We start from the raw sequence: 19,294 nt of genomic DNA on the forward strand, positions 1-19,294 counted from the left end.
TGATCGTTACTCCTGCCCACTGCTGGTGCACACACAAGCAATGGTGATGACTGATCCCTGGTGGGCTGCAGAGCTCCCAGTGGTGGCATTGGTGTCTCCCCCAGACAGGTGGTGACTTCATAACCCCAAACGCACTGACCCATACACACAAACCACAACCCACTCAGGTCCCTCCTGCTTCTGGAAGGCCCCTGCCTCCCCACTCACTCTACACACCTCAATTTCTTTATCTCTGATCTCGAGCTGCCTATTAGATGCTTTTTGCCAACATAAATATTTAAAGCTGGTGCACAGCACAGAAAGGCCCTTGTGGAGTTAATGCTTCAACTCATGTTTCCACTTGGAAAACAAATTGGTGTGTGGCAGTGCAGCAGGTACAAAGCAGGGACAGAACTGCAGGCGGCCTGCAAGAGCTCAGGAGCTGTGGGATCTGCAAGAGCTGCAAGAGCTCAGGTGGGCTTTGTGCCATAGGGTGGGCTTCACATCATGGGCTGGGATGCACTGGGGCAGTTCTACTGGAGCAGCAATCAGAGAGGTTTGGATAAGCATGAGAAGAGCCACAGGGATGCCATGGAATCATAGAATTGTTTTGGATGGAAGAGACTTTCAAGATCATCAACTGCAACTGTTAACCCAGCACTGCCAGGTCACCACTAAACCACATCCCTCAGCACCCCACCTATGTGGCTTTGAAACCCCTTCAGGGATGGGAAGCACCACCTCCCTGGGCAACCTGTTCCAGGTCTTGACAGCCTTTTTGGGGAAGAAATTGTTCCTCACATCCAACCTAAACGTCTCTGGATGCTGCTTCCTCTTATCTTGTCACTTGTTCCTTGGAAGAACAGCTGAACCCTCCCTGGCTGCAACCTCCTTTCAGGGAGTTGTAGAAAGTGAGAAGCTTTCCCATGAGCCCCCTTCTCTCCATGCTAAATAACCCCAGGCCCCCCAGGTGCTCCTCATAAGACACATCACTGCAAGCTGCTGCCTGGGGATGATGGTATGGGGCACACTGCTGAGCGGGACTCGAGGTGCAGCACCTTGCTGGGCTCCATCATTAATCAGGATATTCCATTCTTTGCAGTGCTGTTGGTGGCAATGATGTGGAAAGCCCTGTGTAAAGTCTGCTTCATGTGCCAGAGGCATGGGGTGAACCATCTGCACAGTCACATGCTGCTCCACGTGTGCCCAGCCACAGGCATCCTCACCAAACATCTCAGAATACACCTGCACACCCAGAGGCTACTCAGAGCAGGATATGGCCATGATTCCATCTCAGATGGGCTGCAGGATAAGGATTATGGGATAGTGGTTTTATGGGACTATTGAGTAAGAGCTAAGGTACCTGCTCCTGATGCTGGTATGGGAAAGCCCCCCAACAAAGTGAGGTGTCCCAGTCCCCCAGATCCAAGCCCGTAAACAGAATGGACAGAAATGGAGACTGGTCCTCACCCATACATCTCCATGCACTCAATTCCAGCACTGACAACAGGCAGCACCCACAGGGATGTGGTGCTGCAAAATGAACACAAACACAGAGAGGAGAAGCACAAGAGACAGAAAGAGTAGAGAGAGTGACAGTGGTAGTGTGGATGCTCCCCAGAGGCAGCCTGGCACTTGGGTACAGTCTGTGGCAGTGCTATTAAGTTTGGATTTATATGGGATTATCCTGGGCAGCTTCAGGTCCCAGTCCTGTGCACGCTGCATTGATGTGGATGAGGCCAGCTGGGCAGGGAAAACATAGAATGGAGATGAGACAGACTCTGTTTCTGTCTTGGTCTATTTTACAGGCATAAAGTAGGGAGAGTTACAGTGATGCAACTCTTAGGCATTATCCCAGACTTGTCCTGGGACAGCTAAGCTCACAATTGAGCAGGAAGATGGTGTTGCTAAGACTGGAGAACAGGCTGCCCCAGTCAATGACACACATCAACCCTTGCCCATGCAGGACAGATACTCCTGCAAGAGGGGAGGTGTGATGTAGACCCAAAAGTACAACCTGTGGCAGCTGTAATGGCTTGAAATCCTTTCCCTTACTCGGTGGTGACATGCCAAAAGCCACTGAAGAAGAGTTTTGGTTTGAGGTGACAGCAAGAGGCACCTCCCAGCATCTTCTGCCCCATGCAAGAACCTGGCACTGGCATGTGTAGAGCCTCCTGCGTGCAGGATGCGTTTTCCCAACACACAACTTGACACAGGAAGGCTGTTGCAATGGCACAAACCAGACAGAAAGAAAATATCAAAGTATCCCAGCCTGGTGGCAGGCCCTTCTGTTTGGGGTTGTGCAACGAATTTCAAAGCTGAGGCTGTCTCCATAACTGCAGGGTGGAAGGGAGATATTCAGAAGGAAGGAGAAAATGATGCCAGGGGTTGGGATACTCCAGATGTAGCTCAGGTTGCTGCTGCCATGTGCTACCCTGAGGCTTCCTCAGTGGAAATCAAGAGGAGAAAGAATGGAAGAAAAGCAACAGACTCTGATTTAGGGGTATGACAGCCCAGAGATGAGTCAAAGTAAGTACTCAAGGCCACCTCATGGAGTTGCCTTACTGCCTAGCCAATGGCCCCAGGTGTGTGGGCAAACATCTTCCTGAATTTGGGCTCCCTTTTCACCCAGGGTAGCAAGTTTCCACATCCAGCTCCATCAGCTCATCCAGTGAAGACAGAAGCCTGCCCCAATGCTCTCTCTATCCACTGCCCTCTGAACAAGACCCAACCCTCAGACTTGACTTTTTTTTTAGAAGCATTTAAATTATGACATAAGCTTTGGCTCTGAGGGTTTTCAGGAAAGCCAGGATATTTTCTTTCCCCTTTTCATAACAGAAACCATATTTCTGGATAATCAAATTTATCCCATTCCTGATGAGGGAAGTGAGAGCGTGTGTGAGGTGACCGGGAGCAACGCCGGCACGTGTGCTGGGAGCAATCACTCTACAGCACTCAAGGCAAACATCCTCAGCACTACAAGGTGACATTAGATTGAGGAGATCAAGCAAAGACCAAGTGGGCCCTAAATTCAGCAGAGAATACCACCAAGACCTCTGCAACCAAGCAGCTACTTCTTGTCTTTCTCTCCCATTCTATCATAGAATCAGAGAATTGTTTCAGTTGGAAAAGACCTTTAAGATCATCCAGTCCAACCATTGACCTAAGACCACCAAGGCTATTAAAACATGTCCCAAAGTGCCATGGCCACATGTTTCCTGAACAACTCCATGGGCAGTGACTCTGCCACCTCCCTGGGCAGCCTGTTCTGATGCCTGACCACTCTTGCTGGAAAGAAATTGCTCCTAACCTCCAACCTAAACCTTCCTTGGTACAATTTCAGGCCATTTCCTCCTCTTCTATCACCTGAGACTACGCAGAAGAGACCAACACCCACCTCACATCAACTTCCTTTCACTTAGTTGTAGAGAGCCACAAGGTCTCCCCTGAGCTTCCTCTCATCCAGATTAAACAACCCCAGTTCCCTCAGCTGCTCCTCACCAGACCTGTTCTACAGATTCTTCACCAGTTTCATTGCCCTTCTCTGGACTTTTCTCCTCACTGTACAGGAAACCCAGCAAAGGGTGCAGCTCACTTTTAACACATCTGGTTTACAGGTTGGAAAATTCAGGAAGAAGCAGCTACCTTGAGGTTATTTGCTAACCCTGAGTGTCTCCATAGTACACTGACCTACTCAGTGCAAATTGAGCTGACATCAAAGGGAGTTGTGGCTCTGGAAGTGAAGACTGGAAGATGATGCTCCCAAAATGGAGATATGTCTGGCTACTTTAGCAAACATTCTGCAGCAGGGGGTTGGCCATCTAAGCACCAACATAATTTGAGACAGGCCATGAGGGCTGTGAACCTGTGAAGCTGAGGGTTTTCTAGTCTCAGCACATACAACTGTCCCAGAATGTGGGCACTCCTGACAAGTTCACTTTAAAGCAAAAGAGTTAAGCAGCAGTAGTTAGTGGAGTAATTGCAGGCCATGTCCTACCACGCTCCTTCTCTACCACCAGAACCTAAGGCTGCCTGAGGTCTAGGGAAAGAAGAGCTCCTGTCAACTACCACGAGGTATGGACCAGCCCCCACAAGCAAAGACAGGACCAGCACAGAAAAGCCCAGTTGCAAAGGAAGGAAATGCACAACAGCTTCTTTTGCAGGGGGAAACAATCTCCAAATCCAAGGAACAAGTTAAAGATCTACTGGAAAACAGCTGAGTTGAGGAGCTGCCTGTGTAGGGGCTCTGCCATCTGCACATCTCCCCCATGACAAACTCCCTGCAGCTGGGAACAGCCTTGTCCAGGGATGTTGAGGAGGAGAAGGGATGGCAGAGCTGGAGGAATTGATGTGTGCTGATAAACTCAGGACCAGGAGGTCTGCTTACAGATGTAACACTGTACAACTAACTGAGAGACACAGCTGCTGAGGGACTCTCTGTACTGTCGTTGTTACAAGAAAAGGCTGGGGTGGGAGGTGCTGCAGGTGTCCTTTGGAAACATGAAACAAAAGAAATGTTCAACTAGTTTTATGGACTTGCAGGTCATATATGAGATATATGCACATTGCTGGTTTGAGCTCAACAGATCCAAACATTGCTTCTAGAGAGTGTCAGAAAATATGGGCAGGTGAGATTAGCTTGTGACTTACATTTTTATTTGGATAAGCATCCCCTTTGGGACCAAATATCTCCAGCTTTTGGGACCTTGGGTCCAATCCAGAGTTTGCCTGAGCTGATTTACTCCCTTGCTTGAGGTTCAGATAATTGCTGTGGGCATAGTAGTAGCTGAACACCTGGGCACCAGCCCAGCTTGTCACATCATTCCTGGAGCACACTTGTGGATACAACTAAGTTGCTTTTGCTCACCCCTTAGAGCTGTTAAAACTTGAATCATCTGCAAATATCAGACTGAGCTTCTAGGGGGTGCAAGGAAACAGTCAAAGGAGTAGGCAGAAACTTCCCACCCAAATATCAAGGTGAAGCATGAACCCACATGTGGCAAAGCTGAACATTATTTCGCAGAGGCAAAAATCTTCCTGGGGTGTACAAGAACCACCCAGCCGCAATACACCACACAGTGACAATCTGCCTAAGAGAGACACGAGTGGGAAAACATCCCCAGCACTGCACCAGCTCCAATCTAGCTACAGGCCAGCCCTGCCAGCCCAGCCTTGCACCCTGATACCCTCTTTGCTCTCCTCTTGACTTGGCAGTGTTGGTGTAAAGCCATGGGAGTGCCAAGCGACCGCAGCCGTGCTGCGTCTGGCTTGGGCTGGCTCAAGCACATCCTGCTTGGATCCCTCTGCATCACGCCTGCCCATAATTTAAATTCCAGGATCAGCATGGGCAGAGATTGTTTTGGGCTGTGTGCACCCCAGCCAGACTGCAAGCCCGACCCAGAGTTGCAGACATGATGTAACACTGCCTCTTGGTGTCAAAGCCATGGTGCTGTCCCCTGCAAGACCAGCGAGCATCGCTCCTGACAAGCACCCAGGATGAACTAGAAATGGGCAAAAAAAGTCATTTTGCTGCCAAATTGCCTTTTCTGGGAAAACAAAACAAAACACAAAAAAACCCACCAACACAATGGAAATAAGAGAGGGGAGAATGTGAGACACCGACCCAGACAGCAGCACTTTGAGAGCATGCCTTGGGTTCCTCAAGAGGGTATTGGACGTGGCACTTGGTGACATGGTTTAGTGGTCATGAGGTCTTGGGTGACAGGTTGGCATTGATGATCCTTGAGGTTGGACTTTGATGATCCTTGTGGTCTTTTCCAACCTTATTGATTCTGTGATTCCTTGATGTGCACTCTCAGACTGCATGATGAAATTAGGAAGAGGAGACTCTATTTTTGTGCAGGAGGCATTGCTTAACCCCCTGACTGAAAAATAATTCTCCTAAGTTCTGCTTCAGGAATGCATTTAGGTGAGTTGTGAGCAAGGGCATCCCTCAATTCTGCTCAACTTTTGCCCACTGAAGAGCTGCAGGCATGTCACATCACCTCCCCCTGCCTCAGTTTCCTTAACCAGGAAGTGGTCAAAAAGAACAAAAACATTTGCCCTCTCCTGGCCCATTTCCATAGATCAGCAATAGAGTGGCCAGCAGGACTAGGGTAGGGATTGTCCCCCTGTACTCAGCACTGGTGAGGCCACACCCTAAATCCTGGGTTCAGTTTTGGGTCTCTTACTACAAGAAGGACATTGAGGTGCTAGAGCAGGTTTAGAGAAGGGCAATGAAACTGGTGAAGGGTCTAGAGCAGAGTTCCATGATTTTGTGATTCTAAGATAAAAGAGAGACCCTCTCCTGGATGGGGAGGGGGTTCAAACCCCACTGAAAGAACCAAACCTCAGCTTTCCGTCCTTCAGGACGAGATGCTCTATACCACGGAGAACTGATGAACAAACAAAGGACTCCACCACCACAGCACAGAGCAGCTTTTGCTGGCTCAGAGGCAAATGGAAGGCAGCAAGGGCTGTGTTGATACTGATAATGCATCTCTCCTACTCACCCTCCCATTAGTCAGTGAGATAAAACTTGGACAGGTCTGCACTAGTGGCGTTAGGTTTCTACACACTCAGAAACTGGAATACTCTCCAAGTCCATAACTGTAAAGGGGTAGTGATAGGGGATTGATGATGGGGAAAAGCTGGAATTGCAGAGGTCCATTTGTCTATCATAACAGAGGCAAGTCTCCTCCTTTCCACTCCATTACCATTTCCAGAAAGAATCCTATATTCACACACTCCCCCAGATGCAATATATGACCACAACTCCTACTCCTCCTTCTTGCTCCAGCCTCCCTCAGAGGAGTAATGGGAATGGGCCTGGACCAGCCAGGTTTAGGGTTTGGATTCTGGGAGTTTCAGGGACAAATCCAAGAATGTTATTTCAATCTAGATGTCCTGAGGAAGGGGTGGGAAGGAGCTGGCAGTAGGAGGACACACTGCTTCTCTTTGTGGCATGGGGTATGAACAGAAGTAGAGAATCTGGGGAGAATAACCAGGTCTTTCCTCTGAAAAGGACCAAGATGCTCACATGCTTGGCAGATACTAGGGAAGAAGGTTCCACTGGAGTCACTGGAAAGGTGCCTGCTGACTCCTGATCAGTCCCAGGGGGCTGCATACAGCTGGTAGAGACAGAGCAGAAGGATTGAGGCACAAATCCAGCCTTTAGAAGGGTGATGCCAAATGCTCAGTGCAGCCACACTGCAGCAGTATCTGGAGCCCCTGATCTGATTGACTCAGGCTGGGCTGTACAGAGACAGCAAGAGCTTAAAACTGAGCTTATAAAGGGGACAGACAAACAGATGAAGATGAAAGTGAGGCTTCAATGACTCAACAGAGGAAATGGCAAAGCTGAGCACTAACTCCAGCACCTCGTTAGACCATGAAGAAAGCATGGATGTTTTTTCTATGGCTTTTATAGAAGTACCCTCCTGATGTTAGAAACTTCAACGGGAGCCCAACCTACCTCCCTGCATGGGACTTCATTAATATCAGCAGAAGCAGAGAGAATCTCCTTCTGCTGAGCCTCTGACCTCCCTGTACAGACCATCTTGCACTGGGCCAATCCACTGGAGTGTAGCACAGATGAGCCCAGACAGGTCAGTGCTGGACTTCCTTCAGCAAAAACAAGCACACATCTGAGCCAGCATTTGGGCAGCCTGGTTCTGAAGCTACCCTGAAGTGCTGGGGGAGAGCAAGCCTGCAGTTAGAGCACACACCTTGGACTTGTTCAGTTCCTGATGTGCCTTGCATGAGCTTCCACAAGCCAGGAATGCCTGAGAAGAAACTACAGCCATGTGCTGCTCAGCTTCAGGAAGCTGGAGAGCATGTGAAATAGAAGAGGTGGATCTGATGAGGCAGCAGAGCTCCTGTGCACACAGGGGACACAGCCAAGGACTCTAACAGATGTGTTTTAACCCATGCCACCGAGCTGTTTGGGCTCTGTCCCTGATTGCTCCAGTGCTCATTCATGTGTCTTCCTGACAGAAGACCAACAATAACAATTAGTATCATATAAGGAGCAGTGGACTGCTGCCAGCATCAGCACACTCTTGAGCACCAAGGGTTTCCATTCCACTTCTGATCCCAGCTCTGCACAAGGCAGAGGCCAGTCAACATTAATCAGCCTTGCTTTGGGCCAGCTCCTTTAGCATGTTCAGCTTGCTGAACTGCAATCCCTGTCTCTCCATGCTGTGATGGGTTCCTCATAGTCAACACCTCACCAAAAATGTATTTTTCCCTCTTAGCCCACACATGGTGACAGAAGCTAAGCCTGGCCAGACTGCCCATGGCCTCCAGACCCTACAGGAAATGATGCCAGTTGGGCAGGTCTTGGTGGGTCTTGGTTATGGACAGGAACTTTGTGTTGTCAATCTCAGGTCTGACTGAATCCCATTCCATCCAATGGAAGTTCTCAATATTCATACCCTAGGAAGGGGTTTCCACCTTTCCAGCACTCCTGGAATGTGCTCTCCCACTGCCTTTGGGCTGGTTCAGGATCACCCTGGGGATATCCTATCTGAGCCAGCAAAGAGAAGGCAAAGTCGAGGCTCCTTCTCAGCACATGAACACACTCCAAGGAAAGACTCTGGAAGGGATCCTGATGACTTCCATATTACTTCCAGTAAATTTTGTGCTGATTCTTGGCACAAACACCGGAAATGAATAGGCTAGGTCAGGAATGTAAATAAAGTGAAACATTGGGATTTAATCTAATCTATAATTATAGTATCTGTGGTGCAGGGACTAAGTTGGTGTGCTTGCATTGCTGTTCCATTGAGGAGCTGGAGGGTTTTTTTTATTAGCCTTTCCAAAAATCTCAGTTTTTGGCTGAGGGATACTTGGTGTCTCCCCAGGCATCTGAAATGAACGTGCTGGGCTGGCAAAGCTGTGGTCCGGCAGCCGGTCAGGTACAGCTCAGCAAACAGGCATCCCCAGGCACTCAAGGAATGACACGGAGAGAAGCTGAGATGGATGAGGTAGGCTGAAGGCTCAAGGAGGCTGTGGGACACACAAGGGAAGCTCCTGTCTCCACACTGAAGATCTGGTTGGGTTGTAAGGTGTTGAGCTATGAAAGGGCCATGCCGAATATAAGTTCAGTCCTCCAGGCTGATTTTGCCCTCTGACACAAGCCAGAGCACTTTCCCTTGACTGGTATTTGGTGCTTACTGCATCACAAGCTGCCTGTCACAGCATGGTGCTCCCAAGCTCCCAAACCATCCCACTGATTGGCCCCACCACTGTCCAGGCTGCCTAGTCCATGCAAGACAAGCTCTTAGCAGACACATAGACATCTTTTCCTCTGCCTTCCTCGCCCCATCTTCTTCCAGATCCACCTGGGAGGAAGCTTGATAGACTGCTCTGGTCTAGCTGACCTCAGGGGAGAACAATTCTCTCTCCTGCGATGCCTTTTGTAGGAACTATTAAGACTTTTGTTTTTTTAAGAGCTTAAAGCAAACTCAACGCTCTTCAAGGACCATGCTCAGTGTCCCTCTGTGTGTGCACATCAGTGCATTCATGTGACTGCAGCATGGATCCCAAGCAGCATGGACAACCATGTCCAGCATCCTGGCAGGAGTGTCCATGTGTGCCTGCCAGGTCAGGGAGAGATAAGGATAAAGAGAAACTTTTTAGCAGGTCCTGTTGTGACAGAACAAGAGGTGATAGCTTGAAACTAAATGAGGGAGATTCAGATTAGAAGAAGGAAGAAATGTTTGACACTGAGGCTGGTGAGCCACTGACTCAGGTTGCCCAGAGAGTTGGTAGAAGCCCCATTCCTGGAACCGTTCCAGGTCAGGTGGGACAAAATGTTCAACTAGTTGCAGATGTCTCTGCTGACTGCAGGGGGGTTGGACTAGATGACCTTTAAAGGTCCCTTCCAGCCCAAACCAATCTGTGATTCTATGAAAAGGGCTGACAGGCAACATGTTTTCCTCAGACTGAAATGGCAAAGGACAAAGAAATTAGTTCTCCTTTTGTTAGTTTATGTTTTGAAACTACAGAAGTCTCAAAAGCAGAGGAATCAACCAGAGTTTATTTGTTTGCTTGCAGAGCTTTTTGTTTTGTTTTGCTATTCATACTCAAGAACAGCTTTGATCTGAAGCTGGTAATACTCCAAACTAATGGTCAACAGCAGCCTAATTGCCGTAGGTACTACAGGGGACAGGATGTCCGAAACATTTACAGGGCAGAAGAGAATTTCATGACCTCACAGTCCCTCCTCTTGGTTTATTTGACATCCTCAGACCACTGAGGGTTTGTTTTTGAAAAGCCATGATGCTGCAGCCTCTGTGTGCTCACCTAACAGCCTGGAGAAAAGCACAGGCCTCTGCCACGTGGCTCTCATCAGGATCATACCCATGCCAGAGCCCTCCAAGGCAGATATTTTTCATAGAAACAAATAAAACAAGCAGGAAAAAAGAAAGTCAGTTTAAGAAATGACTCCATGCCTGTGTTTCTGTTGTTGTTACATCTGCGTGGGCTCAGAACTGAGCCTCAGCCTCACATTTCACTGTCCTGGCTGTCTTCATGCTGTGGTGCAACTGTATCGTAGAATCACAGAACTGTTTTGGTTGGAAAAGACCTCTAAGATCATCGACTCCAACCACAAGCCCAACACCACCATGGCCATTAAACCCCGTCCCAAAGTGCCATGGCCACACGTTTCTTGAACACCTCCCTGGGCAGCCTGTTCCTATTTCAGTAAAGAAATTTTTCCTAATATCAAACTTACCTCCCCTGCAACAATTTCAGGTCATTCCCTCTCATTCTATCATCTCATTCTATCTACCAACCTCCTTTCAGGGAGCTGTAGAGAGCAATGAGGTCTCCCCTCAGCCTCCTCTTCTCTAGACTAAACACCCCCAGTTCTCTCAGCTGCTCCTCACCAGCCCTGCTCTCCAGACCCTTCCCCAGCTTTATTGCCCTTCTCTGGACACACTCCAGTACCTCCATGTCCTTCTTGGAGTGAGGGCCCAGAACTGAACCCAGTACTCAAGGTGTGGCCTCACCAGTGCTGAGTACAGAGGTACAATCACTTTCCCACTCCTGCTAGCCACACTATTGCTGATCCAGGCCAGGATGCTGTTGGCCTTCTTGGCCACCTGAAATGTATGGACAGCTGAGCAGGGGACTATTGAATGTGTGTGCCCATGCATTGTGGAATGCACAGGGGCCAAGTGAACACATGCTGGTTAGGTCCCAGGTTGGAGCAAAGGTTGTGTGTGTGTGTGTTGGACATCCCTGCAGCTATGGCAGTGTGTGCACATGGTAGGCAGTGGTGTATCAGGCCACATAGGTAGGCTGGGGCACACTGTAACAGATGCCCAGGAGGCTGTGATGTACTGTGTGGACATGGCACATTGGTTTTGATGCCCAGGAGTGTTCACACAGGATCACAGAGGATGTTAGGGGTTGGAAGTGACCTCCAGAGATCGAGTCCAAGCCCCCTGACAGAGCAGGATCACAGAATATAGAGCAGGTCACAGATGCCCTGCAAGTGCCAGTATGAACGTGTGTCCATACATGTGCACTTAAGTGTGCACAGCCCTGGGAATGGTGTGCCAAGCTCTGCTGAGCATTAGCTGAGGGATGAAGCCAACACTTTGCATCACCCATGGCCTGTTCCTGCAGAAGGATGAGGTCCAAAGCACCTCAGTGCCAGGGGACTGCTGCCTGCAGCCACAGCTTCCCACAAAAACCTACTGTCCCTCATCCAGTGGCACCTTGCAGAGAGCAGGAGCTGCCCACAGCCACCCCAGGACACTGGGCATTGCTGACTCTGCTTATCCCCTCCATGGCACTGTGCCTCACGTCTGCAGAAGCCTGGCTTTGACCAAGGAGATGACAAAATCCCAGACAAAGCCTTCTGCCTTCCACCCGAGGCTGTCCCAGCCCTTTGCCGACATCAGGAATTAGATCACAGAGCCCCTAAAGCCGTGGGTGAGTGCAATTATCCCTGCCCAGCAGATGGGGAAGATGATTTGGCAGTCCAGGCTGCCCAAGAGCCAGACCTTCTGGCTCCCAGCTCTGTGTGTTCACCTCAGCAGCAGCCTCCCCATCAAACCCAGCAGCTCTTCCCTTGCCCAGTGCCCCTGGCAGCTGTGAGACAAATGGCTGAGAGCTCATGACCAGCTGATTTTATGGGCAGCAGGTTATTAGCAAGTTCTATGGCTGCTCCAGCCTCTCCCTGGCACCTTTTCAGAGCAGCCCAGTTCCCAGAGACATTAATAACTGTATTTAAGCATTATATATATTTAACAAGAAAACATTTAAAATTATTAAATGGCAAGAGGTATCACTGGGAGCCCGTTCTTGGACACAGCTCTGCTCAGGAGATGTGCAGTAAAGGCTTCTCCTTCTTCAGAGGTTGTCAACATACTGAACTGGGGGTTGGTGGAGGGGGAGGCAAAGGGAAAATATTAATCAAGACCTTAAAAAGTTCTCGCTGACAGACCATTTGCCAGCTCTTGCTTTAAATGCTTTTGTGGTCCCATAAAAAGTTTCATTACTCACTACAAAATGTGTTTTAATTATTACAGTCACTCTGACATTAAGCCCTGGGTGTTTCTCTCTTGCTCACTCTCTCTCTCCTCCATCTCCTTGCCTTATTTCTCTATTCTTCTCTTTGTGTTCTGACTCCTGATATCCCCCTCAAGACAGAGGACACCCAGGCTAAGGAGCCAGATTGAAAAGGCCAGACTCCCTCCAAACAATAGTGAAGGAGAAGTTTGGACACTAATTGCTCCACAGGATTCAAACAGAAAATCCAATCCCAGGTGCATGAAGAACGTCTCAGAAGAGTCAAGTGAACAAGAACACCAGCACAGGCACGGTCACCTGTCCCTGAAGAAGCAACTGGGTGGTGGACCAATGAATTTGGTGTCTCTCTGATCTGCTAAATAAGTCCTACTAATGCAAGCAGTGATTTAGATAATCGCCGCCTATCACACTTTGGGCTGTTTTGGTCCACCAGGCATTTGGCAAATGCTTCAATCTGTCCACAAGCTCAGTTCTTCCATGAGAGACAACCCTACCCACCAGGCACAGATCTGCAAGCCTAGAGTACTGAACATGTGAGTTATGCCAGTGAGGTCTCCCACAGACTCCCAGTGCCTCCAGCACTGTACTGGCAGACACTGGTTTTCCATTTCACTGGCTGAGTCTTACAGTCAAAGCAAGAGAAAGATTCCCATCATGCCCAGACTCTGGTGTAACATAGTGCTGACCAAAAAGGACAATAACAATTAAACAACACCACTGGAGATCCCTCCTTGTCCCCAGCACCTTTCCACACTCCTCTCCTTACTTGTACAGACCATCTGGCTCCAGGCACTTGAAAATGACTGAGTAGAGGCTGGTGTCTGGGACATCTCCATGGCTCCTACCCGCTGCCACACAGGACGTTGCAAGGCCAGAAAGCAAATCATCTGCAAAGCTCAAGGATTCTCCTGGAGAGCAAAGAGATGAGCAAGACATCAGTACAGGTGCAAAATTGTTGCAGACCATTTAACAAACACTGTAGGAACATCTCTACACAGGACAGGCAACCAGCACAAAGTCTACCCGGCTGTGGCTGGTAGGGGTGTTCCCAAGTCTATATGGAGAAGATCACCTATGGACAAAAGAAGTTGAAAACACATCTGGGCCATCATCTGCAACAGGAATCCACTGCAGAAACCAGGGCCAGTGCCAAGTCATGGCTGGGACAGTGGAAGGGTGCACTCACAGTGTACAGGCAATCCATGGGCTCAATGCAAACACCACAACAGGATCACACATCATAGATCACATCTATGATTCTATAATTACCTGTGAGAAGAGACGAGCACCAACCTCTCCACAACCTCTTTTCAGGTAGCTGTAGAGAGCCATGAGGTCTCCCCTCAGCCTCCTCTTCTTCAAACCAAACAGAAGAAATGGAGACTCAACTCTGATTTTTGTTTGTCAGTTCCTGAATGGTTTTTCTGCTGTTTCTTTGGTCCTGTCCATTCCTTCCTAAGCTTCTAAAAGTGAAGGTTTTGAGTTTTCTTTCCAAGACTTCTATATTACAGTGGAGCCGTAGAGTTCTATGATTCCACAGAATAGAGAAGACTCCAGAGGGACCTTCTAGCTGCCTTCCAGTACCTGAAGGGAGCCTAGAGGAAGGCTGCAAAGAGACTTTTCCTGAGGGTGTCTAGAGACAGGCCAAGGGGGAAGGGTTTGAAGCTGAGGGAGAGCAGGGTTAGGCTCAAGCTTAGGAAGATGTTCTTCAGTACAAGGGTGGTGAGACTCTAAAATAGTTTACCCAGAGAGGTTGTGGATGCCCCTTCCCTGGAGGTGTTCAAGGCCAGGTTGGATGAGGCTTTGAGCAGCTGAGTCTAGTTGAGAGGTGTCTCTGCCCATGGCAGGGAGGTTGGAGTAGATGATCTCTGAGGTCCCTTCCAACCTAAGCCATTCTATGATTCAAGGGTGTGCTCCAGGTCCCCAGAAGAGCTGGAAGCTTGGTTAAACAGGGTTCTTCCCACCCTAACTGCATGTTTAGTTCTTAAAGGGGACATGGCCCTTCTCAAAAATCACCTGTCACAGTGAAACATGTTTCTGCTAGGTTCAGTTATAAGGAGAGGAGACGTTTTTAGAGCTTGCATGGAATTGCTCTCAACGTCCTGGGGCTTTTTGTGTAGTGCTTTTCATTATTATTATTATTCAATGAAAATCAGTAGCTTTGCATTCCCTTCCATGTGCACCCTGCCAGCTCCTGGAGCTATGACTGGAGCTCCTTCAGCTGGGCTGAAGAACACTCACCTCTTTATGAGCATTTGAACTTTTAAAAAACCTAATTAAAAATGATGATTTTTTTTTTCTTTTTTTCTTTTTTTTTTTTTTTTGTGTTCTAGTTTATAAAGCTTATTAAACACTTAGATCATGACCCAGCTGAAACTGAAAACACTTCTTTTATTAAGCTATTTGGACTTGATTATCCACTGCCCTGCAACTCATCTCCTTCAGTGGGCAGCCTGTCTGGCAGTTAAAGCTCACTGCAGAGCTCAGCAGATGAAGAGAGGTGATTCTGCCCCTCTGTTCTGCTCTGGTGAGACCCCACCTGGAGTACTGTGGGGGCCCTCAACACAAGAAGGACATGGACCTAATGGAGTGGGTCCAGAGAAGGGCCACAAAAATTATTAGAAGGCTGGAGCACCTCTCCTATAAGGAGAAGATGAGAGAGTTGGGGTTGTTCAGCCCAGAGAGGAGAAAGCTCCAGGGAGACCTTAGAGTAGCCTTACAGGGGGTACAGGAGAGCTGGAGATGGACTTTACAAGGGCATGTAGCACTAGGACAGGGGCAATGGCTTTAAACTAAAGCAGGGTAGGCTTAGGTTGGACATTAGGAAGATGTTCTTCACAATGAGGGTGGTGGAGCACTGCAACAGGCTGCTCAGAGATACAGTAGAGGCCCCATCCCTGAAAACATTTGTCAGGCTTAATGGGGCTCTGAGTGACCTGATCCAACTGGGGATGTCCCTGCTTACTGCAGGGGGATTGGAATAGATGACCTTCAAAGTTCCCTTCCAACCCAAACCATTCTATGATTCCCATTTCACCTCAGTGGAACCAAAAGCCCAAGGTACCAAACAGTAGAGAAAACAAAGCAGCTGCCCTGGTTGTATCCCATTCCCACCAACAGGAATCTGAGGAAGGGCTGCTGCAGCTGATAGAGTTAGGCTGATAGAAGCAAATCTGGAGCCAGCTTGTTGTGCTGGGTACCTTGTGCATGTGTGAATGTCAGGACAATGAGGCACAAGGAGAAGAATTCCCTTCTCAGCACTTTTCTTTATTTGTCTAAAAGCAGAAGTGGCTGAGGACTGCCGAAATGGAGCACAACTCTCAGACCTTGGTACAGACCACAAGTGGTACAACCAGCCCAGAACACCTCACTCTGCATATGCATTACCCAGGTAGAAGAAAAAACTCCCTCCCCTAGCCTCCCCTCAACCTGCATATGCATCTTGTCACAAGATACACAACTTGGTAACAAATGTCCCCCTTGGCTAGAGAAAAGAGCAGCAATAAATTCCTTTCCTCCCCAAAGGAATCCAAGCCTTAATTATTCATTTTAATGCTCCCAGCATGACTTGTTCTTTCCAAACTTGTTTCAGGCAGCTCTGTCACTGGTCTGTGTAGTTCAACCCAGTCCCCATCCCCAGTCTGTACCACAGCCCAAATCAACTCAGTGGGCAGCTCGGGTTGGCAGTGGGAAAATCACTGCCTGGAGTCCTGAGAGCTGAGTGGCCTTGGGCAAGCCCTTAGCTCTGGGTTTATGGTTTAAACAAGCAAACCAACCCTTACTGCTCACTTCCAGCCTTCATTCCTGGCTCTTTTCATAGGACATCAGGCTGGAGTGGGGAACTCCCTGTCACCAGAAGTCCCTGCAAACACACACTGCTGTGACTTAAAACCCAGATGAATCACAAACACATAAGGGAGAAGCAGGACCAGATGTTAGGTGACCGTTGGACTCAGTGAGCTTACAGCTCTCTTCCAACCACAATGATTCTGTGACTTTGCTGCTCAACAAGAGCAAGAGCTTTTAAGCCTCTTCAGATGTCAAGTAACCTTCCTTCTGACCAGGAAGAACTTCCATGTTGAGACAGATCATCCCACGAGTGCCTTGGGATCACAGTCCTTCCTCCAGAGCAATCAGGGTTGACAGGTAGCCAATGAGGGACAGCAAAGAAAATTGCTGGGCAGAAGGTCTGTGATGGGCAACTGGGCAAGACCTAAGGGAGATCTAGACTAGCAGTTCATGGGCCCAAGGAGCATCAGTCAGGATATCTGTGTCAGGAGAAGTAGAGATGGGATGGGAGAGAAAAACAAAGGGCTGAGACAGGGAGTGCAGAGGGTGGAACCAGACTTGGGGAGACTGGAAATGGGATGGAAAATGTCATGTGCAACCACTGAAGTGAGCATTCAGGTTGCACAGATAAGTCACCCACTACCTTCTGAGTACTCATCTCTGCAGAGTGTGTTTCTGTCCCCCTATACAGGAGGAAATAAAGTTCTCAGGGTCTGCCAGCACCATGCCAGCTTGGGTTAAGCCCAAACCCTTGCAATAAAATCCCTACAGCAAGAGGGTGCTTTGTGCTCAATGCTGAGCCTCAGGGAAACTTTCTCCTCTCCTTGGCCCTGCTACAATCGAACAAAAGCAAAGAGGTTGTTATGAAAATAGCAAAACAGATGCTAGCAAAGGTGCTGAAACCTCAGCCCCAAGGCTGGGAGGCTTTCTGCACCTGTATAAGCAGCAGTGAGGTCACTGGTGGTGCCAGACTGTATGGACCATGCAGCTAAGATGGAGTGGGCTCAAGGACACCCCAGGAACAACACAGCTGTCAATCCTCAGTGAGCATGGGGAGCTGCCTTCTGTGCTCTGTGTGAAGCACCACACACAGCAACTTTATTTCTGCATCTCACACAAGAGAAGTCTTTCTTTGTCCAGTTCATGGTGCTCTGAGAGCAGCTGAAATGAAATTCTCTAAGCCTTCCCTAGGACCATAAAACCAGTTATGCCCTCAGTTTAGATTGGGACCTTGTCAGTGGGATGCAGCTAAGGTAACAAGCCTACAGGAAAGCTGCAGAGGGACCTTTCATAAGGGTGTCTAGCAACAGGAAAAGGGGGAATGGTTTTAAACTGAGGTTTAGACTGGATCCTAGGAAGAAGTTCTTCAGTATGAGGGTGGTGAGACTCTGGATTAGGTTGCCCAGAGTGGTTGTGGATGCCTCCTCCCCAGGGATGTTTAAAGCCAGATTGGATGAGGCCTTGAGCAACCAAGTCTAGTTGAGAGCTGAGAGGCATCCCTGCCCATGTCAGGGAAGTTGGAGTAGATGATCTCTGAGTTCCCTTCCAACTTAAGCCATTCTATGACTCTGTGACTCTATGATTCTATGATTTGCTGGCACTGCAAGAGGAGGATGGATCACTAATGTTGCTCTACCAAGGAAAAGTGGTCTTGGGATGTTGTAGCAATAGAGGAATGCTGACTGAAGAGCACAAAATTGTGATGAGAGATCCCAGTATTGCACATCTGGGCTTATGAGGAAGGCACAGGGAAAGCAGAAGAGAAGGCTTCACAGGGGAATCACAGAACACAGAAGTTTTACCATATGAGCAGAGACACAGAAAGGCTGAGGAGAGACACATGACTGCAAATACATCATCAGGGCGGCACTTAGATGGAAAAGAAATATTTATGCTAATGGGCAGTAATGACAAGAGAAAGTAAATTGGATATGAATAAAGGGGCTGCTCCTGAGAAGGGCAAAGAACCTAACTGTCTTCTGAGAAGGAGTTTGATCACTTTATAAAAGGGATTATATGGATAAGTGCTCATGATGGAAAGCAAAGGGGCTTCTCTTTCCCATCTGGACTTGTGGTCTCACACAACCCACCAGCAAATATAAAGAAGGATTTCAGCCTCCCAAAGCAGCCCTGAAGCACAAACCTTGTAGATTGCTGTAGTATCTTTGCTCATGTTATTAAATTTCAGAAAGAATCCAAAGGTTCTCTGCAGAGTAAATGATAGCTGAGTAGATGATCTCTGTGGAGTAGGAGATATTTTATTGACCAGAGAGCCATCTGTGTCCTTCATTAATAGTAATAAATAATTGATGTCACACTAAATAAAGCAATAAGCTGTTACATCTATCAAGGACAAATGACCAGCTCTTATGAGGAGGCCTCACCTATGTTCACTTCTCCATAGCAAAAAATTCAGACCAGAACTCCTCATCACCATGGTAAGTGCTGTGCACAGAGCAAAAGTTGCTGCTTGCTGCACACTGAGCAACAACAAAGCAGCTGTGCTCAGCAATGCTCCCAGATGCACATTGAATCCCTGCAAGACTCTCTTCTCCCTCATTTCTGTGCCCCTGCCTTCCCAGGACTGGTTTGCCCCAGACCATCCAATTCCCCAGGCACCTTTTGAAAAATCAAACTCTGCTCTACTAATGACTGTTGGGAAGATGCTGCTCTCTCCAGTCCAATGCCTCACTACTGGCTTGCCCTCTTCTCCGGGCACAACTGTGGAGTTTGGCAAACCACCTCTTCTTGGTTTCCTAAATGTACCTTATACTGGTTCTGGTGCTGTGGTGAGTCAGAGCTCTCCCTAAAACAGAGGAGAATAGCAGCATGCCCAGAGCTTGCACGGGGGCATTAGCACCATTTGTGAAGCTTTACAAACTTCTGGCCACACCAGGTCTGGCCACACCAAAGCATGTAGATCAACCCATTGATGATGACTCTGGGATTCCCCACCTGGGAACTCAACTTGATGTTT

At 48.5% G+C, this 19,294-nt stretch overlaps 1 protein-coding gene across 1 annotated transcript in view; it reads right to left on the reverse strand.

The window, feature by feature from the left end:
- Positions 1-19,294, reverse strand: part of ASTN2 (astrotactin 2) — a 400,925-nt gene that overhangs the window by 24,127 nt on the left and 357,504 nt on the right. Inside the window, exon 20 of the mRNA XM_054393630.1 lies at positions 13,295-13,436. Coding sequence (XP_054249605.1) covers positions 13,295-13,436 — 142 coding nt within the window. The remainder of the gene's footprint in view (positions 1-13,294; positions 13,437-19,294) is intronic.

This window comes from Indicator indicator, chromosome 28 (assembly GCF_027791375.1).
Source record: "Indicator indicator isolate 239-I01 chromosome 28, UM_Iind_1.1, whole genome shotgun sequence".
Classification (NCBI taxonomy): domain Eukaryota; kingdom Metazoa; phylum Chordata; class Aves; order Piciformes; family Indicatoridae; genus Indicator; species Indicator indicator.